Source organism: Hypanus sabinus (assembly GCF_030144855.1).
Source record: "Hypanus sabinus isolate sHypSab1 chromosome X2 unlocalized genomic scaffold, sHypSab1.hap1 SUPER_X2_unloc_11, whole genome shotgun sequence".
Taxonomy (NCBI): Eukaryota; Metazoa; Chordata; class Chondrichthyes; order Myliobatiformes; family Dasyatidae; genus Hypanus; species Hypanus sabinus.
In genome coordinates this window covers 294,315-316,936 of record NW_026778981.1, presented here as the reverse complement: position 1 = coordinate 316,936, position 22,622 = coordinate 294,315, and the positions used below count along the sequence as shown (strand labels likewise).

The 22,622-nt window shown below is 55.9% G+C and overlaps 1 protein-coding gene across 1 annotated transcript in view; it reads left to right on the top strand.

Annotated features, from left to right (window-relative positions):
• LOC132385724 (cell adhesion molecule 1-like) overlaps positions 1–22,622 on the top strand; it is a gene marked incomplete at its 5' end in the record, with an annotated part of 249,591 nt that overhangs the window by 26,546 nt on the left and 200,423 nt on the right. The window contains 2 exons of the mRNA XM_059957930.1: positions 16,823–16,969; positions 19,088–19,240. Coding sequence (XP_059813913.1) covers positions 16,823–16,969; positions 19,088–19,240 — 300 coding nt within the window. The remainder of the gene's footprint in view (positions 1–16,822; positions 16,970–19,087; positions 19,241–22,622) is intronic.

Here is a 22,622-nt window from a genome sequence, read left to right as displayed (position 1 = left end):
ACAGTGTGTACGATCTGTCAGTGACAGTGTGGATCTGTCAGTGACGGTGTGGATCTGTCAGTGACGGTGTGGGTCTGTCAGTGACGGTGTGTACGATCTGTCAGTGACGGTGTGTACGATCTGTCAGTGACGGTGTGGATCTGTCGGTGACAGTGTGGATCTGTCGGTGACTGTGTGGATCAGTCAGTGACGATGTGGGTCTGTCAGTGACGATGTGGATCTGTCAGTGACGGTGTGGGTCTGTCAGTGACGATGTGGGTCTGTCAGTGACGATGTGGGTCTGTCAGTGACCATGTGGGTCTGTCAGTGATGGTGTGTGTCTCTCAGTGACGGTGTGGATCAGTCAGTGACGATGTGGGTCTGTCAGTGACGATGTGGGTCTGTCAGTGACCATGTGGGTCTCTCAGTGATGGTGTGTGTCTCTCAGTGACGGTGTGGATCAGTCAGCGACGGTGTGGGTCTGTCAGTGACGATGTGGATCTGTCAGCGACGGTGTGGGTCTGTCAGTGACGGTGTACTGTCAGTGACGGTGTGGGTCTGTCAGTGACGATGTGGATCTGTCAGTGACGATGTGGGTCTGTCAGTGACGATGTGGGTCTGTCAGTGACGGTGTGGATCTGTCAGTGATGCTGTGGATCTGTCAGTAACGATGTGTGTCTGTCAGTAACGATGTGTGTCTGTCAGTGACCATGTGGGTCTGTCAGTGATGGTGTGGGTCTGTCAGTGACGGTGTGGATCTGTCAGTGACGATGTGGGTCTGTCAGTGACGGTGTGGATCTGTCAGTGAGGCTGTGGATCTGTCAGTGACGGTGTGTGTCTGTCAGTGACGATGTGTGTCAGTCAGTGACGGTGTGGATCTGTCAGTGACGGTGTGGGTCTGTCAGTGACGGTGTGAGTCTGTCAGTGACGATGTGGGTCTGTCAGTGACGGTGTGGATCTGTCAGTGACGGTGTGGGTCTGTCAGTGACGGTGTGGATCTGTCAGTGACGGTGTGGATCTGTCTGTGTCGGTGTGGATCAGTCAGTGACGGTGTGGGTCTGTCAGTGACGGTGTGGGTCCGTCAGTGACGGTGTGGGTCCGTCAGTGACGGTGTGGGTCCGTCAGTGACGGTGTGGGTCCGTCAGTGACGGTGTGGATCTGTCAGTGACGGTGTGGGTCTGTCAGTGACGGTGTGGGTCTGTCAGTGACGGTGTGGATCTGTCTGTGTCGGTGTGGATCTGTCTGTGTCGGTGTGGATCTGTCAGTGACGGTGTGGATCTGTCAGTGACGGTGTGGGTCCGTCAGTGACGGTGTGGGTCCGTCAGTGACGGTGTGGATCTGTGTGTGACGGTGTGGATCAGTCAGTGACGGTGTGGGTCTGTCAGTGACAGTGTGGATCAGTCAGTGACGGTGTGGGTTTGACAGTGACGGTGTGGATCAGTCAGTGACGGTGTGGATCTGTCAGTGACGGTGTGGATCTGTCTGTGACTGTGTGGATCAGTCAGTGACCGTGTGGGTTTGACAGTGACGGTGTTTACGGTCTGTCAGTGACGGTGTGGGTCTGTCAGTGACGGTGTGGATCTGTCAGTGACGGTGTCGGTCTGTCAGTGACGGTGTGGATCTGTCAGTGACAGTGTGGGTCTGTCAGTGACGGTGTGGATCTGTCAGTGGCAGTGTGGATCTGTCAGTGACAGTGTGGATTTGTCAGTGACGGTGTGGATCTGTCAGTGACGGTGTGGGTCTGTCTGTGACGGTGTGGATCTGTCAGTGACGGTGTGGATCTGTCAGTGACGATGTGGATCTGTCAGCGAAGATGTGGGTCTGTCAGTGACGGTGTGGGTTTGACAGTGACGGTGTGGGTCTGTCAGTGACGGTCTGGGTTTGACAGTGACGGTGTGGGTCTGTCAGTGACGGTGTGGGTCTGTCAGTGACGGTGTGGATCTGTCAGTGACGATGTGGATCTGTCAGCGAAGATGTGGGTCTGTCAGTGACGGTGTGGGTCTGTCAGTGACGATGTGGGTCTGTCAGTGACGGTGTGGGTTTGACAGTGACGGTGTGGGTCTGTCAGTGACGGTGTGGGTTTGTCAGTGACGGTGCGGATCAGTCAGTGACGGTGTGGGTTTGACAGTGACGGTGTGGGTCTGTCAGTGACGGTGTGGGTTTGTCAGTGACGGTGTGGATCAGTCAGTGACGGTGTGGGTTTGTCAGTGACGGTGTGGATCAGTCAGTGACGGTGTGGGTTTGTCAGTGACGGTGTGGGTCTGTCAGTGACGGTGTGGGTTTGTCAGTGACGGTGTGGATCAGTCAGTGACGGTGTGGGTTTGACAGTGACGTTGTGGATCTGTCAGTGACGGTGTGGATCAGTCAGTGACGGTGTGGGTTTGTCAGTGACGGTGTTTACGGTCTGTCAGTGACCGTGTGGGTTTGTCAGTGACGGTGTGGATCAGTCAGTGACGGTGTGGGTTTGTCAGTGACGGTGTGGGTTTGTCAGTGACGGTGTGGGTCTGTCAGTGACGATGTGGGTCTGTCAGTGACGGTGTGGGTTTGTCAGTGACGGTGTGGGTTTGTCAGTGACGGTGTGGGTCTGTCAGTGACGATGTGGGTCTGTCAGTGACGGTGTGGATCTGTCAGTGACGGTGTGGATCAGTCAGTGACGGTGTGGGTTTGACAGTGACGGTGTGGATCTGTCTGTCACGGTGTGGATCAGTCAGTGACGGTGTGGGTTTGTCAGTGACGGTGCTTACGGTCTGTCAGTGACGGTGTGGGTTTGTCAGTGACGGTGTGGATCAGTCAGTGACGGTGTGGGTTTGACAGTGACGATGTGGATCTGTCAGTGACGGTGTGGATCAGTCAGTGACGGTGTGGATCTGTCAGTGACGGTGTGGATCAGTCAGTGACGGTGTGGGTCTGTCGGTGACCGTGTGGGTCTGTCAGTGACGGTGTGGATCTGTCAGTGACGGTGTGGGTCTGTCAGTGACGGTGTGGGTCTGTCAGTGACGATGTGGATCTGTCAGTGATGGTGTGGGTCTGTCAGTGACTGTGTGGATCTGTCTGTGTCGGTGTGGATCTGTCAGTGACGGTGTGGGTCCGTCAGTGACGGTGTGGGTCCGTCAGTGACGCTGTGGATCTGTGTGTGTCGGTGTGGATCTGTCAGTGACGGTGTGGATCTGTCTGTGTCGGTGTGGATCTGTCTGTGTCGGTGTGGATCTGTCTGTGTCGGTGTGGATCTGTCAGTGACGGTGTTGGTCTGTCAGTGACGGTGTGGGTCCGTCAGTGACAGTGTGGATCTGTCAGTGACGGTGTGGATCAGTCAGTGACGGTGTGGGTCTGTCAGTGATGATATAGGTCTGTCAGTGACGATATGGATCAGTCAGTGACGGTGTGGGTCTGTCAGTGACGGTGTGGATCTGTCAGTGACGGTGTGGATCTGTCAGTGACGGTGTGGGTCTGTCGGTGACGGTGTGGGTCTGTCAGTGACGATGTGGATCTGTCAGTGACGGTGTGGGTCTGTCAGTGACGGTGTGGATCTGTCTGTGTCGGTGTGGATCTGTCAGTGACGGTGTGGGTCTGTCAGTGACGGTGTGGGTCCGTCAGTGACGGTGTGGATCTGTGTGTGTCGGTGTGGATCTGTCAGTGACGGTGTGGATCTGTCTGTGTCGGTGTGGATCTGTCTGTGTCGGTGTGGATCTGTCAGTGACGGTGTGGGTCTGTCAGTGACGGTGTGGGTCCGTCAGTGACGGTGTGGATCTGTGTGTGACGGTGTGGATCAGTCAGTGACGGTGTGGGTCTGTCAGTGACAGTGTGGATCAGTCAGTGACGGTGTGGGTTTGACAGTGACGGTGTGGATCAGTCAGTGACGGTGTGGATCTGTCAGTGACTGTGTGGATCTGTCTGTGACGGTGTGGATCAGTCAGTGACCGTGTGGGTTTGACAGTGACGGTGTTTACGGTCTGTCAGCGACGGTGTGGGTCTGTCAGTGACGGTGTGGATCTGTCAGTGACGGTGTGGATCTGTCAGTGACGGTGTGGATCTGTCAGTGACGATGTGGGTCTGTCAGTGACGGTGTGGGTCTGTCAGTGACGATGTGGGTCTGTCAGTGACGGTGTGGGTCTGTCAGTCACGGTGTGGATCTGTGGGTGACGGTGTGTGTCTGTCAGTGACGGTGTGGGTCTGTCAGTGACGGTGTGGATCTGTCAGTGACGGTGTGGATCTGTCTGTGTCGGTGTGGATCAGTCAGTGACGGTGTGGATCTGTCAGTGACGGTGTGGGTCCGTCAGTGACGGTGTGGGTCCGTCAGTGACGGTGTGGATCCGTCAGTGACGGTGTGGGTCCGTCAGTGACGGTGTGGATCCGTCAGTGACGGTGTGGATCCTTCAGTGACGGTGTGGGTCTGTCAGTGACGGTGTGGATCTGTCAGTGACGGTGTGGATCTGTCAGTGACGGTGTGGGTCTGTCAGTGACGGTGTGGATCTGTCAGTGACGGTGTGGATCTGTCTGTGTCGGTGTGGATCAGTCAGTGACGGTGTGGGTCTGTCAGTGACGGTGTGGGTCCGTCAGTGACGGTGTGGGTCCGTCAGTGACGGTGTGGGTCCGTCAGTGACGGTGTGGGTCCGTCAGTGACGGTGTGGGTCTGTCAGTGACGGTGTGGATCTGTCTGTGTCGGTGTGGATCTGTCTGTGTCGGTGTGGATCTGTCAGTGACGGTGTGGATCTGTCAGTGACGGTGTGGGTCCGTCAGTGACGGTGTGGGTCCGTCAGTGACGGTGTGGATCTGTGTGTGACGGTGTGGATCAGTCAGTGACGGTGTGGGTCTGTCAGTGACAGTGTGGATCAGTCAGTGACGGTGTGGGTTTGACAGTGACGGTGTGGATCAGTCAGTGACGGTGTGGATCTGTCAGTGACGGTGTGGATCTGTCTGTGACTGTGTGGATCAGTCAGTGACCGTGTGGGTTTGACAGTGACAGTGTTTACGGTCTGTCAGTGACGGTGTGGGTCTGTCAGTGACGGTGTGGATCTGTCAGTGACGGTGTCGGTCTGTCAGTGACGGTGTGGATCTGTCAGTGACAGTGTGGGTCTGTCAGTGACGGTGTGGATCTGTCAGTGGCAGTGTGGATCTGTCAGTGACAGTGTGGATTTGTCAGTGACGGTGTGGATCTGTCAGTGACGGTGTGGGTCTGTCTGTGACGGTGTGGATCTGTCAGTGACGGTGTGGATCTGTCAGTGACGATGTGGATCTGTCAGCGAAGATGTGGGTCTGTCAGTGACGGTGTGGGTTTGACAGTGACGGTGTGGGTCTGTCAGTGACGGTCTGGGTTTGACAGTGACGGTGTGGGTCTGTCAGTGACGGTGTGGGTCTGTCAGTGACGGTGTGGATCTGTCAGTGACGATGTGGATCTGTCAGCGAAGATGTGGGTCTGTCAGTGACGGTGTGGGTCTGTCAGTGACGATGTGGGTCTGTCAGTGACGGTGTGGGTTTGACAGTGACGGTGTGGGTCTGTCAGTGACGGTGTGGGTTTGTCAGTGACGGTGCGGATCAGTCAGTGACGGTGTGGGTTTGACAGTGACGGTGTGGGTCTGTCAGTGACGGTGTGGGTTTGTCAGTGACGGTGTGGATCAGTCAGTGACGGTGTGGGTTTGTCAGTGACGGTGTGGATCAGTCAGTGACGGTGTGGGTTTGTCAGTGACGGTGTGGGTCTGTCAGTGACGGTGTGGGTTTGTCAGTGACGGTGTGGATCAGTCAGTGACGGTGTGGGTTTGACAGTGACGGTGTGGATCTGTCAGTGACGGTGTGGATCAGTCAGTGACGGTGTGGGTTTGTCAGTGACGGTGTTTACGGTCTGTCAGTGACCGTGTGGGTTTGTCAGTGACGGTGTGGATCAGTCAGTGACGGTGTGGGTTTGTCAGTGACGGTGTAGGTTTGTCAGTGACGGTGTGGGTCTGTCAGTGACGATGTGGGTCTGTCAGTGACGGTGTGGGTCTGTCAGTGACGGTGTGGGTTTGTCAGTGACGGTGTGGGTCTGTCAGTGACGATGTGGGTCTGTCAGTGACGGTGTGGATCTGTCAGTGACGGTGTGGATCAGTCAGTGACGGTGTGGGTTTGACAGTGACGGTGTGGATCTGTCTGTCACGGTGTGGATCAGTCAGTGACGGTGTGGGTTTGTCAGTGACGGTGCTTACGGTCTGTCAGTGACGGTGTGGGTCTGTCAGTGACGGTGTGGATCTGTCTGTCACGGTGTGGATCAGTCAGTGACGGTGTGGGTTTGTCAGTGACGGTGCTTACGGTCTGTCAGTGACGGTGTGGGTTTGACAGTGACGATGTGGGTCTGTCAGTGACGGTGTGGGTCTGTCAGTGACGGTGTGGATCTGTCTGTGTCGGTGTGGATCAGTCAGTGACGGTGTGGATCAGTCAGTGACGGTGTGGGTCCGTCAGTGACGGTGTGGGTCCGTCAGTGACGGTGTGGGTCCGTCAGTGACGGTGTGGGTCCGTCAGTGACGGTGTGGGTCCGTCAGTGACGGTGTGGGTCTGTCAGTGACGGTGTGGATCTGTCTGTGTCGGTGTGGATCTGTCTGTGTCGGTGTGGATCTGTCAGTGACGGTGTGGATCTGTCAGTGACGGTGTGGGTCCGTCAGTGACGGTGTGGGTCCGTCAGTGACGGTGTGGATCTGTGTGTGACGGTGTGGATCAGTCAGTGACGGTGTGGGTCTGTCAGTGACAGTGTGGATCAGTCAGTGACGGTGTGGGTTTGACAGTGACGGTGTGGATCAGTCAGTGACGGTGTGGATCTGTCAGTGACGGTGTGGATCTGTCTGTGACTGTGTGGATCAGTCAGTGACCGTGTGGGTTTGACAGTGACGGTGTTTACGGTCTGTCAGTGACGGTGTGGGTCTGTCAGTGACGGTGTGGATCTGTCAGTGACGGTGTCGGTCTGTCAGTGACGGTGTGGATCTGTCAGTGACAGTGTGGGTCTGTCAGTGACGGTGTGGATCTGTCAGTGGCGGTGTGGATCTGTCAGTGACGGTGTGGATCTGTCAGTGACGGTGTGGGTCTGTCAGTGACGGTGTGGGTCTGTCAGTGACGGTGTGGATCTGTCAGTGACGGTGTGGATCTGTCAGCGAAGATGTGGGTCTGTCAGTGACGGTGTGGGTTTGACAGTGACGGTGTGGGTCTGTCAGTGACGGTCTGGGTTTGACAGTGACGGTGTGGGTCTGTCAGTGACGGTGTGGGTCTGTCAGTGACGGTGTGGATCTGTCAGTGACGATGTGGATCTGTCAGCGAAGATGTGGGTCTGTCAGTGACGGTGTGGGTCTGTCAGTGACGATGTGGGTCTGTCAGTGACGGTGTGGGTTTGACAGTGACGGTGTGGGTCTGTCAGTGACGGTGTGGGTTTGTCAGTGACGGTGCGGATCAGTCAGTGACGGTGTGGGTTTGACAGTGACGGTGTGGGTCTGTCAGTGACGGTGTGGGTTTGTCAGTGACGGTGTGGATCAGTCAGTGACGGTGTGGGTTTGTCAGTGACGGTGTGGATCAGTCAGTGACGGTGTGGGTTTGTCAGTGACGGTGTGGGTCTGTCAGTGACGGTGTGGGTTTGTCAGTGACGGTGTGGATCAGTCAGTGACGGTGTGGGTTTGACAGTGACGGTGTGGATCTGTCAGTGACGGTGTGGATCAGTCAGTGACGGTGTGGGTTTGTCAGTGACGGTGTTTACGGTCTGTCAGTGACCGTGTGGGTTTGTCAGTGACGGTGTGGATCAGTCAGTGACGGTGTGGGTTTGTCAGTGACGGTGTAGGTTTGTCAGTGACGGTGTGGGTCTGTCAGTGACGATGTGGGTCTGTCAGTGACGGTGTGGGTTTGTCAGTGACGGTGTGGGTTTGTCAGTGACGGTGTGGGTCTGTCAGTGACGATGTGGGTCTGTCAGTGACGGTGTGGATCTGTCAGTGACGGTGTGGATCAGTCAGTGACGGTGTGGGTTTGACAGTGACGGTGTGGATCTGTCTGTCACGGTGTGGATCAGTCAGTGACGGTGTGGGTTTGTCGGTGTGGGTTTGTCAGTGACGGTGTGGATCAGTCAGTGACGGTGTGGGTTTGACAGTGACGATGTGGATCTGTCAGTGACGGTGTGGATCAGTCAGTGACGGTGTGGATCTGTCAGTGACGGTGTGGATCAGTCAGTGACGGTGTGGGTCTGTCGGTGACCGTGTGGGTCTGTCAGTGACGGTGTGGATCTGTCAGTGACGGTGTGGGTCTGTCAGTGACGGTGTGGGTCTGTCAGTGACGATGTGGATCTGTCAGTGATGGTGTGGGTCTGTCAGTGACTGTGTGGATCTGTCTGTGTCGGTGTGGATCTGTCAGTGACGGTGTGGGTCCGTCAGTGACGGTGTGGGTCCGTCAGTGACGCTGTGGATCTGTGTGTGTCGGTGTGGATCTGTCAGTGACGGTGTGGATCTGTCTGTGTCGGTGTGGATCTGTCTGTGTCGGTGTGGATCTGTCTGTGTCGGTGTGGATCTGTCAGTGACGGTGTTGGTCTGTCAGTGACGGTGTGGGTCCGTCAGTGACAGTGTGGATCTGTCAGTGACGGTGTGGATCAGTCAGTGACGGTGTGGGTCTGTCAGTGATGATATAGGTCTGTCAGTGACGATATGGATCAGTCAGTGACGGTGTGGGTCTGTCAGTGACGGTGTGGATCTGTCAGTGACGGTGTGGATCTGTCAGTGACGGTGTGGGTCTGTCGGTGACGGTGTGGGTCTGTCAGTGACGATGTGGATCTGTCAGTGACGGTGTGGGTCTGTCAGTGACGGTGTGGATCTGTCTGTGTCGGTGTGGATCTGTCAGTGACGGTGTGGGTCTGTCAGTGACGGTGTGGGTCCGTCAGTGACGGTGTGGATCTGTGTGTGTCGGTGTGGATCTGTCAGTGACGGTGTGGATCTGTCTGTGTCGGTGTGGATCTGTCTGTGTCGGTGTGGATCTGTCTGTGTCGGTGTGGATCTGTCAGTGACGGTGTGGGTCTGTCAGTGACGGTGTGGGTCCGTCAGTGACGGTGTGGATCTGTGTGTGACGGTGTGGATCAGTCAGTGACGGTGTGGGTCTGTCAGTGACAGTGTGGATCAGTCAGTGACGGTGTGGGTTTGACAGTGACGGTGTGGATCAGTCAGTGACGGTGTGGATCTGTCAGTGACTGTGTGGATCTGTCTGTGACGGTGTGGATCAGTCAGTGACCGTGTGGGTTTGACAGTGACGGTGTTTACGGTCTGTCAGTGACGGTGTGGGTCTGTCAGTGACGGTGTGGATCAGTCAGTGACGATGTGGATCTGTCAGTGACGGTGTGGATCTGTCAGTGACGGTGTGGGTTTGTCAGTGACGGTGTGGGTCTGTCAGTGACGGTGTGGGTTTGTCAGTGACGGTGTGGATCAGTCAGTGACGGTGTGGGTTTGTCAGTGACGGTGTGGATCTGTCAGTGACGATGTGGGTCTGTCAGTGACGGTGTGGGTCTGTCAGTGACGGTGTGGATCTGTCAGTGACGGTGTGGATCTGTCAGTGACAGTGTGGATCTGTCAGTGACGGTGTGGATCTGTCAGTGACGGTGTGGGTCTGTCTGTGACGGTGTGGGTCTGTCAGTGACGGTGTGGATCTGTCAGCGAAGATGTGGGTCTGTCAGTGACGGTGTGGGTTTGTCAGTGACGGTGTGGATCAGTCAGTGACGGTGTGGGTTTGTCAGTGACGGTGTGGATCAGTCAGTGACGGTGTGGGTTTGTCAGTGACGGTGTGGGTCTGTCAGTGACGGTGTGGGTTTGTCAGTGACGGTGTGGATCAGTCAGTGACGGTGTGGGTTTGACAGTGACGGTGTGGATCTGTCAGTGACGGTGTGGATCTGTCAGTGACGGTGTGGGTTTGACAGTGACGGTGTGGGTCTGTCAGTGACGGTGTGGGTTTGTCAGTGACGGTGTGGATCAGTCAGTGACGGTGTGGGTTTGACAGTGACGGTGTGGATCTGTCAGTCACGGTGTGGATCAGTCAGTGACGGTGTGGGTTTGTCAGTGACGGTGCTTACGGTCTGTCAGTGACGGTGTGGGTTTGTCAGTGACGGTGTGGATCAGTCAGTGACGGTGTGGGTTTGACAGTGACGATGTGGATCTGTCAGTGACGGTGTGGATCAGTCAGTGACGGTGTGGATCTGTCAGTGACGGTGTGGATCAGTCAGTGACGGTGTGGGTCTGTCAGTGATGATATAGGTCTGTCAGTGACGATATGGATCAGTCAGTGACGGTGTGGGTCTGTCAGTGACGGTGTGGATCTGTCAGTGACGGTGTGGATCTGTCAGTGACGGTGTGGGTCTGTCGGTGACGGTGTGGGTCTGTCAGTGACGATGTGGATCTGTCAGTGACGGTGTGGGTCTGTCAGTGACGGTGTGGATCTGTCTGTGTCGGTGTGGATCTGTCAGTGACGGTGTGGGTCTGTCAGTGACGGTGTGGGTCCGTCAGTGACGGTGTGGATCTGTGTGTGTCGGTGTGGATCTGTCAGTGACGGTGTGGATCTGTCTGTGTCGGTGTGGATCTGTCTGTGTCGGTGTGGATCTGTCTGTGTCGGTGTGGATCTGTCAGTGACGGTGTGGGTCTGTCAGTGACGGTGTGGGTCCGTCAGTGACGGTGTGGATCTGTGTGTGACGGTGTGGATCAGTCAGTGACGGTGTGGGTCTGTCAGTGACAGTGTGGATCAGTCAGTGACGGTGTGGTTTTGACAGTGACGGTGTGGATCAGTCAGTGACGGTGTGGATCTGTCAGTGACTGTGTGGATCTGTCTGTGACGGTGTGGATCAGTCAGTGACCGTGTGGGTTTGACAGTGACGGTGTTTACGGTCTGTCAGTGACGGTGTGGGTCTGTCAGTGACGGTGTGGATCAGTCAGTGACGATGTGGATCTGTCAGTGACGGTGTGGATCTGTCAGTGACGGTGTGGGTTTGTCAGTGACGGTGTGGGTCTGTCAGTGACGGTGTGGGTTTGTCAGTGACGGTGTGGATCAGTCAGTGACGGTGTGGGTTTGTCAGTGACGGTGTGGATCAGTCAGTGACGGTGTGGGTTTGTCAGTGACGGTGTGGGTCTGTCAGTGACGGTGTGGGTTTGTCAGTGACGGTGTGGATCAGTCAGTGACGGTGTGGATCTGTCAGTGACGGTGTGGATCAGTTGTGACGGTGTGGGTTTGACAGTGACGGTGTGGATCTGTCAGTGACGGTGTGGGTTTGTCAGTGACGGTGCTTACGGTCTGTCAGTGACGGTGTGGGTTTGTCAGTGACAGTTTGGATCAGTCAGTGACGGTGTGGGTTTGTCAGTGACGGTGCTTACGGTCTGTCAGTGACGGTGTGGGTTTGTCAGTGACGGTTTGGATCAGTCAGTGACGGTGTGGGTTTGTCAGTGACGGTGCTTACGGTCTGTCAGTGACGATGTGGATCTGTCAGTGACGGTGTGGATCAGTCAGTGACGGTGTGGATCAGTCAGTGACGGTGTGGATCTGTCAGTGACGGTGTGGATCTGTCAGTGACGGTGTGGATCAGTCAGTGACGGTGTGGGTCTGTCAGTGACGGTGTGGATCTGTCAGTGACGGTGTGGGTCTGTCAGTGACGGTGTGGATCTGTCAGTGACGGTGTGGATCTGTCAGTGACGGTGTGGGTCTGTCAGTGACGGTGTGTGTCTGTCAGTGACGGTGTGGATCAGTCAGTGACGGTGTGGATCTGTCAGTGACGGTGTGGATCAGTCAGTGACGGTGTGGGTCTGTCAGTGACGGTGTTTACGGTCTGTCAGTGACGGTGTTTACGGTCTGTCAGTGGCGGTGTGGATCAGTCAGTGACGGTGTTGGTCTGTCAGTGACGATGTGGATCTGTCAGTGACGGTGTGGGTCTGTCAGTGACGGTGTGGATTTGTCAGTGACGGTGTGGGTCTGTCAGTGACGGTGTGGATTTGTCAGTGACAGTGTGGGTCCGTCAGTGACGGTGTGGGTCCGTCAGTGACGGTGTGGGTCCGTCAGTGACGGTGTGGGTCCGTCAGTGACGGTGTGGGTCCGTCAGTGACGGTGTGGGTCCGTCAGTGACGGTGTGGATCCGTCAGTGACGGTGTGGATCCTTCAGTGACGGTGTGGGTCTGTCAGTGACGGTGTGGATCTGTCAGTGACGGTGTGGATCTGTCAGTGACGGTGTGGGTCTGTCAGTGACGGTGTGGATCTGTCAGTGACGGTGTGGATCTGTCAGTGACGGTGTGGGTCCGTCAGTGACGGTGTGGGTCCGTCAGTGACGGTGTGGGTCCGTCAGTGACGGTGTGGGTCCGTCAGTGACGGTGTGGGTCCGTCAGTGACGGTGTGGGTCCGTCAGTGACGGTGTGGGTCCGTCAGTGACGGTGTGGATCCGTCAGTGACGGTGTGGGTCCGTCAGTGACGGTGTGGGTCTGTCAGTGACGGTGTGGATCTGTCTGTGTCGGTGTGGATCTGTCTGTGTCGGTGTGGATCTGTCAGTGACGGTGTGGATCTGTCAGTGACGGTGTGGGTCCGTCAGTGACGGTGTGGGTCCGTCAGTGACGGTGTGGATCTGTGTGTGACGGTGTGGATCAGTCAGTGACGGTGTGGGTCTGTCAGTGACAGTGTGGATCAGTCAGTGACGGTGTGGGTTTGACAGTGACGGTGTGGATCAGTCAGTGACGGTGTGGATCTGTCAGTGACGGTGTGGATCTGTCTGTGACTGTGTGGATCAGTCAGTGACCGTGTGGGTTTGACAGTGACGGTGTTTACGGTCTGTCAGTGACGGTGTGGGTCTGTCAGTGACGGTGTGGATCTGTCAGTGACGGTGTCGGTCTGTCAGTGACGGTGTGGATCTGTCAGTGACAGTGTGGGTCTGTCAGTGACGGTGTGGATCTGTCAGTGGCAGTGTGGATCTGTCAGTGACAGTGTGGATTTGTCAGTGACGGTGTGGATCTGTCAGTGACGGTGTGGGTCTGTCTGTGACGGTGTGGATCTGTCAGTGACGGTGTGGATCTGTCAGTGACGATGTGGATCTGTCAGCGAAGATGTGGGTCTGTCAGTGACGGTGTGGGTTTGACAGTGACGGTGTGGGTCTGTCAGTGACGGTCTGGGTTTGACAGTGACGGTGTGGGTCTGTCAGTGACGGTGTGGGTCTGTCAGTGACGGTGTGGATCTGTCAGTGACGATGTGGATCTGTCAGCGAAGATGTGGGTCTGTCAGTGACGGTGTGGGTCTGTCAGTGACGATGTGGGTCTGTCAGTGACGGTGTGGGTTTGACAGTGACGGTGTGGGTCTGTCAGTGACGGTGTGGGTTTGTCAGTGACGGTGCGGATCAGTCAGTGACGGTGTGGGTTTGACAGTGACGGTGTGGGTCTGTCAGTGACGGTGTGGGTTTGTCAGTGACGGTGTGGATCAGTCAGTGACGGTGTGGGTTTGTCAGTGACGGTGTGGATCAGTCAGTGACGGTGTGGGTTTGTCAGTGACGGTGTGGGTCTGTCAGTGACGGTGTGGGTTTGTCAGTGACGGTGTGGATCAGTCAGTGACGGTGTGGGTTTGACAGTGACGGTGTGGATCTGTCAGTGACGGTGTGGATCAGTCAGTGACGGTGTGGGTTTGTCAGTGACGGTGTTTACGGTCTGTCAGTGACCGTGTGGGTTTGTCAGTGACGGTGTGGATCAGTCAGTGACGGTGTGGGTTTGTCAGTGACGGTGTGGGTTTGTCAGTGACGGTGTGGGTCTGTCAGTGACGATGTGGGTCTGTCAGTGACGGTGTGGGTTTGTCAGTGACGGTGTGGGTTTGTCAGTGACGGTGTGGGTCTGTCAGTGACGATGTGGGTCTGTCAGTGACGGTGTGGATCTGTCAGTGACGGTGTGGATCAGTCAGTGACGGTGTGGGTTTGACAGTGACGGTGTGGATCTGTCTGTCACGGTGTGGATCAGTCAGTGACGGTGTGGGTTTGTCAGTGACGGTGCTTACGGTCTGTCAGTGACGGTGTGGGTTTGTCAGTGACGGTGTGGATCAGTCAGTGACGGTGTGGGTTTGACAGTGACGATGTGGATCTGTCAGTGACGGTGTGGATCAGTCAGTGACGGTGTGGATCTGTCAGTGACGGTGTGGATCAGTCAGTGACGGTGTGGGTCTGTCGGTGACCGTGTGGGTCTGTCAGTGACGGTGTGGATCTGTCAGTGACGGTGTGGGTCTGTCAGTGACGGTGTGGGTCTGTCAGTGACGATGTGGATCTGTCAGTGATGGTGTGGGTCTGTCAGTGACTGTGTGGATCTGTCTGTGTCGGTGTGGATCTGTCAGTGACGGTGTGGGTCCGTCAGTGACGGTGTGGGTCCGTCAGTGACGGTGTGGATCTGTGTGTGTCGGTGTGGATCTGTCAGTGACGGTGTGGATCTGTCTGTGTCGGTGTGGATCTGTCTGTGTCGGTGTGGATCTGTCTGTGTCGGTGTGGATCTGTCAGTGACGGTGTTGGTCTGTCAGTGACGGTGTGGGTCCGTCAGTGACAGTGTGGATCTGTCAGTGACGGTGTGGATCAGTCAGTGACGGTGTGGATCAGTCAGTGACGGTGTGGGTCCGTCAGTGACGGTGTGGATCTGTGTGTGTCGGTGTGGATCTGTCAGTGACGGTGTGGATCTGTCTGTGTCGGTGTGGATCTGTCTGTGTCGGTGTGGATCTGTCTGTGTCGGTGTGGATCTGTCAGTGACGGTGTGGGTCTGTCAGTGACGGTGTGGGTCCGTCAGTGACGGTGTGGATCTGTGTGTGACGGTGTGGATCAGTCAGTGACGGTGTGGGTCTGTCAGTGACAGTGTGGATCAGTCAGTGACGGTGTGGTTTTGACAGTGACGGTGTGGATCAGTCAGTGACGGTGTGGATCTGTCAGTGACTGTGTGGATCTGTCTGTGACGGTGTGGATCAGTCAGTGACCGTGTGGGTTTGACAGTGACGGTGTTTACGGTCTGTCAGTGACGGTGTGGGTCTGTCAGTGACGGTGTGGATCAGTCAGTGACGATGTGGATCTGTCAGTGACGGTGTGGATCTGTCAGTGACGGTGTGGGTTTGTCAGTGACGGTGTGGGTCTGTCAGTGACGGTGTGGGTTTGTCAGTGACGGTGTGGATCAGTCAGTGACGGTGTGGGTTTGTCAGTGACGGTGTGGATCAGTCAGTGACGGTGTGGGTTTGTCAGTGACGGTGTGGGTCTGTCAGTGACGGTGTGGGTTTGTCAGTGACGGTGTGGATCAGTCAGTGACGGTGTGGATCTGTCAGTGACGGTGTGGATCAGTTGTGACGGTGTGGGTTTGACAGTGACGGTGTGGATCTGTCAGTGACGGTGTGGGTTTGTCAGTGACGGTGCTTACGGTCTGTCAGTGACGGTGTGGGTTTGTCAGTGACGGTTTGGATCAGTCAGTGACGGTGTGGGTTTGTCAGTGACGGTGCTTACGGTCTGTCAGTGACGATGTGGATCTGTCAGTGACGGTGTGGATCAGTCAGTGACGGTGTGGATCAGTCAGTGACGGTGTGGATCTGTCAGTGACGGTGTGGATCTGTCAGTGACGGTGTGGATCAGTCAGTGACGGTGTGGGTCTGTCAGTGACGGTGTGGATCTGTCAGTGACGGTGTGGGTCTGTCAGTGACGGTGTGGATCTGTCAGTGACGGTGTGGATCTGTCAGTGACGGTGTGGGTCTGTCAGTGACGGTGTGTGTCTGTCAGTGACGGTGTGGATCAGTCAGTGACGGTGTGGATCTGTCAGTGACGGTGTGGATCAGTCAGTGACGGTGTGGGTCTGTCAGTGACGGTGTTTACGGTCTGTCAGTGACGGTGTTTACGGTCTGTCAGTGGCGGTGTGGATCAGTCAGTGACGGTGTTGGTCTGTCAGTGACGATGTGGATCTGTCAGTGACGGTGTGGGTCTGTCAGTGACGGTGTGGATTTGTCAGTGACGGTGTGGGTCTGTCAGTGACGGTGTGGATTTGTCAGTGACAGTGTGGGTCTGTCAGTGACGGTGTGGATCAGTCAGTGACGGTCTGGATCTGTCAGTGACGGTGTAGATCTGTCAGTGACGGTGTGGATCTGTCAGTGACGGTGTGGGTCTGTCAGTGACGGTGTGGATCAGTCAGTGACGGTGTGTACGATCTGTCAGTGACGATGTGTGTCTCTCCGTGATGGTGTGGGTCTGTCAGTGACGGTGTGGATCTGTCAGTGACGGTGTGGGTCTGTCAGTGACGGTGTGGATCTGTCAGTGACGGTGTGGATCTGTCAGTGACGGTGTGGATCTGTCAGTGATGGTGTTTACGGTCTGTCAGTGGCGGTGTTCACGGTCTGTCAGTGACGGTGTGGGTCTGTCAGTGACGGTGTGGGTCTGTCAGTGGCGGTGTGGGTCTGTCAGTGACGGTGTTTACGGTCTGTCAGTGGCGGTGTGGATCAGTCAGTGACGGTGTGGGTCTGTCAGTGACGGTGTTTACGGTCTGTCAGTGGCGTTGTGGATCCTTCCTCCTCTGAACTCTTTCCCGTCCTGATGCAACGTCTGAACGGGGAGTATTAGGCAAACCCTTGCAATGCTGTGATTGCACACGGATTGTTGGAGACGTGTGTGTGTTTCTGTATCACCGATACTATTCAGCTGCCCAGCTGCCCCGTTCACACCTCGCACAACGGGCGTCAGAAAGTGTGGTGGCTGTGAGGCCACAATGTTTCCCAGTGTTAGAGGTTTCCCCGTGGGCGCTGCCCCCTGGGAGGAGGGCGGGGTTACGGTGGTGACGTCTCCCGCTGCCGGACGGGGTGGGGGGCGGGGGGGGAGCCACCGCTGTGCGTCCCGATCCTAACCGGTCTGTTCTCTCCGCTGCAGTCGACGCTCAGAACCTGGAGACGGACGACGTGGAGGTGGTGGAGGGGGGAGTGGCCACCATCAGCTGCCGGGTCAAGAACAACGACGACTCCGTCATCCAGCTGCTGAATCCCAGCCGACAGACCATCTACTTCAGGGAAGTCCGACGTACGTCTCCTGTCCCCAACGCGGCGTCTGTCACCACGTAGAACCGTGGGCGATCAGTTAAATACGGGAAACCTGAGAGAGTCATGACTACCCCGTAGGACAGGCAGAAAAAATCTGCAAAAAGAGAGAAAGAAGTAACAATGTTAATTAATTAGCAGTAGCTATCGAGAGTGTGAGTTCTTGACAATGAGTCCATGGGCTGTGGGAACAGTTCAGTGTTGGGATCAGTGAAGTTATCCCCTCCAGTTCAGGAGTGAGATGGTTGAGGGGTAATAACTGTCCCTGAACCTGGTGGTGTGGATCCTAAGGCTCCTGTACCTCCTTCCTGATGGTTGAGGGGTGATAACTGTCCCTGAACCTGGTGGTGTGGGCCCTGAGGCTCCTGTACCTCCTTCCTGATGGTTGAGGGGTAATAACTGTCCCTGAACCTGGTGGTGTGGGTCCTGAGGCTCCTGTACCTCCTTCCTGATGGTTGAGGGGTAATAACTGTCCCTGAACCTGGTGGTGTGGATCCTAAGGCTCCTGTACCTCCTTCCTGATGGTTGAGGGGTGATAACTGTCCCTGAACCTGGTGGTGTGGGCCCTGAGGCTCCTGTACCTCCTTCCTGATGGTTGAGGGGTAATAACTGTCCCTGAACCTGGTGGTGTGGGTCCTGAGGCTCCTGTACCTCCTTCCTGATGGTTGAGGGGCGGTAACTGTTCCTGAACCTGGTGGTGTGGGTCCTGAGGCTCCTGTATCTCCTTCCTGATGGTTGAGGGGCGGTAACTGTCCCTGAACCTGGTGGTGTGGGTCCTGAGGCTCCTGTACCTCCTTCCTGATGGTTGAGGGGCGGTAACTGTTCCTGAACCTGGTGGTGTGGGTCCTGAGGCTCCTGTACCTCCTTCCTGTTGGTTGAGGGGTAGTAACTGTCCCTGAACCTGGTGCTGTGGGTCCTGAGGCTCCTGTACCTCCTTCCTGATGGTTGAGGGTTGATAACTGTCCCTGAACCTGGTGCTGTGGGTCCTGAGGCTCCTGTACCTCCTTCCTGATGGTTGAGGGGTAATAACTGTCCCTGAACCTGGTGGTGTTGGTCCTGAGGCTCCTGTACCTCCTTCCTGATGGCTGAGGGGTAATAACTGTTCCTGAACCTGGTGGTGTGGGTCCTGAGGCTCCTGTACCTCCTTCCTGATGGTTGAGCTGTAATATCTGTCCCTGAACCTGGTGGTGTGGGTCCTGAGGCTCCTGTACCTCCTTCCTGATGGTTGAGGGGTAATAACTGTCCCTGAACCTGGTGGTGTTGGTTCTGAGGCTCCTGTACCTCCTTCCTGATGGTTGAGGGGTAATAACTGTCCCTGAACCTGGTGGTGTTGGTCCTGAGGCTCCTGTACCTCCTTCCTGATGGCTGAGGGGTAATAACTGTTCCTGAACCTGGTGCTGTGGGTCCTGAGGCTCCTGTACCTCCTTCCTGATGGTTGAGCTGTAATATCTGTCCCTGAACCTGGTGGTGTGGGTCCTGAGGCTCCTGTATCTCCTTCCTGATTGTTGTGGAGAGGATGTTTCCTATAGTGGGGGAGTCTAGGACCAGAGGACACAGATAGAGTGGATGTGGAGAGGATGTTTCCTATAGTGGGGGAGTCTAGGACCAGAGGACACAGATAGCGTGGATGTGGAGAGGATGTTTCCTATATTGGGGGAGTCTAGGACCAGAGGACACAGATAGAGTGGGTGTGGAGAGAATGTTTCCTATAGTGGGGGAGTCTAGGACCAGAGGACACAGATAGAGTGGATGTGGAGAGGATGTTTCCTATAGTGGGGGAGTCTAGGACCAGAGGACACAGATAGAGTGGGTGTGGAGAGGATGCTTCCTATAGTGGGGGAGCCTAGGAGCAGAGGACAGAGATAGAGTTTTTATTTAAACGTAAGTTGATAGGTTCATATGGTGTCAATGACAGGATAATGGGGTTTGAGAGGGATAGAATGTCAGCCATGACGGAATCGGGAAGCAGCTTCAATGGGCCAAATGGCCTCGGTCTGCCCCCACCCCACCCCCCGTGCCGCATGACCTTTTATTTCCTAAGATTGACGCTCGCCCCGCTCTCTCGCTCACGATGAACCCGTGTCCGCGTTCAACCCTGCAGCTCTGAAGGATAACCGGTTTCAGCTGGTGAACTTCTCGAGCAGCGAGCTGCGGGTCTCCCTCTCCAACGTCTCGCTGGTCGACGAGGGCAAGTACGTCTGCCAGCTCTACACCGACCCTCCGCAGGAAGCCTACGCCACCATCACGGTTCTCGGTGAGTGGCAGCAGCGATTCCCGGGCACCGAGCCGCCCAGCGTTCTCACATCCCGGTCCTCTCCTCTACCTTCGACAAGGGGATTGACGTCCGAGCCCGAGTTCGAGATTAATTGCCAGTCAACCGTCCACATCAATACAGGCAAATGAAACAGCGTTCCTCCGGAGACAAGGTTAAAATAATCCCCCAGTACCAACAACACACTCAGCACCTCTCGTTACAGAACCCTGCAAATGTATATATATGTAGCTAAGGTGTCTGAAACATCTGCAAACAGGTACTGCAGTGATTTTATGTGTCCACTGGACCTCTGCAACAAAATAAAAGCAAATTTCATGACATGTGTGAGTGACGATAAACCTGATTCGGATACAGGTCTCTGTTGTGGACTGAGAGTGGGAAGGGGGCAGGGAGAGGGGGAATCATGGTTGGGGAAAGGGGAAGCGAGAGGGGAATCATGGTTGGGGAAAAGGGGAAGGGAGAGGGGAATCATGATTGGGAAAAGGGGAAGGGAGAGGGGAATCATGGTTGGGGAAAAGGGGAAGGGAGAGGGGAATCATGGTTGGGGAAAAGGGGAAGGGAGAGGGGGATCATGGTTGGGGAAAGGGGCAGGGAGAGGGGAATCATGATTGGGAAAAGGGGAAGCGAGAGGGGAATCATGGTTGGGAAAAGGGGAAGGGAGAGGGGAATCGTGGTTGGGAAAAGGGGAAGGGAGAGGGGGAATCATGGTTGGGGAAAGGGGAAGGGAGAGGGGGAATCATGGTTGGGGAAAGGGGAAGGGAGAGGGGGAATCATGGTTAGGGAGAGGGGAATCATGGTTGGGAAAAGGGGAAGCGAGAGGGGAATCATGGTTGGGAAAAGGGGAAGGGAGAGGGGAATCATGGTTGGGGAAAAGGGGAAGGGAGAGGGGGAATCATGGTTGGGAAAAGGGGAAGGGAGAGGGGAATCATGGTTGGGAAAAGGGGAAGGGAGAGGGGGAATCATGGTTGGGAAAAGGGGAAGGGAGAGGGGAATCATGGTTGGGGAAAAGGGGAAGGGAGAGGGGAATCATGATTGGGAAAAGGGGAAGGGAGAGGGGGAATCATGGTTGGAAAAGGGGAAGGAGAGGGGAATCATGGTTGGGGAAAAGGGGAAGGGAGAGGGGAATCATGATTGGGAAAAGGGGCAGGGAGAGGGGGAATCATGGTTGGGAAAAGGGGCAGGGAGAGGGGAATCATGGTTGGGAAAAGGGGAAGGGAGAGGGGAATCATGATTGGGAAAAGGGGAAGCGAGAGGGGAATCATGGTTGGGAAAAGGGAAGGGAGAGGGGAATCGTGGTTGGGAAAAGGGGAAGGGAGAGGGGGAATCATGGTTGGGGAAAGGGGAAGGGAGAGGGGAATCATGGTTGGGAAAGGGGAAGGGAGGGGGGAATCGTGGTTGGGAAAAGGGGAAGGGAGAGGGGGAATCATGGTTGGGGAAAGGGGAAGGGAGAGGGGAATCATGGTTGGGGAAAGGGGAAGGGAGGGGGGAATCATGGTTGGGGAAAGGGGAAGGGAATCGTGGTTGGGGAAAGGGGAAGGGAGGGGGGAATCATGGTGGGAAAAGGGAAGGGAGGGGGGAATCATGGTTGGGGAAAAGGGGAAGGGAGAGGGGAATCATGATTGGGAAAAGGGGAAGGGAGAGGGGGGAATCATGTTGGAAAAGGGGAAGGGAGAGGGGAATCATGGTTGGGGAAAAGGGGAAGGGAGAGGGGAATCATGATTGGGAAAAGGGGCAGGGAGAGGGGGAATCATGGTTGGAAAAGGGGCAGGGAGAGGGGAATCATGGTTGGGAAAAGGGGAAGGGAGAGGGGAATCATGATTGGGAAAAGGGGAAGCGAGAGGGGAATCATGGTTGGGAAAAGGGGAAGGGAGAGGGGAATCGTGGTTGGGAAAAGGGAAGGGAGAGGGGGAATCATGGTTGGGGAAAGGGGAAGGGAGAGGGGAATCATGGTTGGGGAAAGGGGAAGGGAGGGGGGAATCATGGTTGGGGAAAGGGGAAGGGAGAGGGGAATCGTGGTTGGGGAAAGGGGAAGGGAGGGGGGAATCATGGTTGGGAAAAGGGGAAGGGAGGGGGGAATCGTGGTTGGGGAAAAGGGGAAGGGAGAGGGGAATCATGATTGGGAAAAGGGGAAGCGAGAGGGGAATCATGGTTGGGAAAAGGGGAAGCGAGAGGGGAATCATGGTTGGGAAAAGGGGAAGCGAGAGGGGAATCATGGTTGGGAAAAGGGAAAGGGAGAGGGGAATCGTGGTTGGGAAAAGGGCAAGGGAGAGGGGAATAATGGTTGGGGAAAGGGGAAGGGAGAGGGGAATCATGATTGGGAAAAGGGGAAGGGAGAAGGGAGGGAGCAGGAAGCACCAGAGAGACATTCTGTAATGAGCAATAAACCGCTCATCTGGAATCAAGTGACCTTCCCTGGTGTCTCAGGGCTGGACCCACACCAGCGTCCCACATCCCTCCCGCCGTGCTCCACCCTTGCCAACCTTTGCACACACCTGAGTCAGTGCTGGGCCCCGAAAACCCTCGCTCATCCCTCGAGCGTGCTGTGCTCTACCCGTCCTCAGGGAGGACGGCATGGCCCCCTGTCACCCACCCCGATCTGAACTCTTTCAGCTGAAGGAAAACTCCGTTTCCACCCAGAACCGCTTGGCAGTTACGGATATTGACCCTCTGCTAAACCTGAGTCCCTCACTTGCAGCAACAACCGCCGTTTACAACGCAGGCCGCCGCTGAACGTCAGTCGAAACTGCAAGCTGGCGCCTGGCGCTTTGCAGCTCGTGCACCGATTGTCCTTTAGTTGGTGTCCGCGTTTCGCAACCTCAGCCCCACACCTCCGGTGCTCGAAACGGCCCTTGTGATCTGCTATTCCTATGCAAACTCTGCCCTTCAAAGAACCCCTCGCACCCTTTCGGGGAGCCTGGACATTCCGTTAACCCTCGCCCGGACAGTCTGCGCTGTATCGGCAACCGCCCGCCGCCTGGCCGTGACGTTGACCCTCGCCTTACCACAACTTCGACCAGGCGGAGGGTGCAGGGTCCTGATAAAAACAACACATGAATCCACAATTTCTCCTTTCAGTTTGAAGGGCAGAGTTTAAAGTGCAATTTTTAAATCGGAGTATTTCCGTGTCACCACCAGCTGATGTTCTTTTCACTGCCAGCATACTTAGAAAATCTCTAGGACGGAGACTGTTCAATGGACAACGGACCGTGGAAATAATAAGCGCCTGCTCCTGCTGGTTAACACCCTGCACCCCTTCGGGTGAAGCAGCGGGCGGGGGGGGGGGGGGGATCACGGGGTCACAAGCAGAACGGGAAAAACTCCAGGCAGAAGTCAGGATCGAACCCGTCTCCCTCCGGAGCGG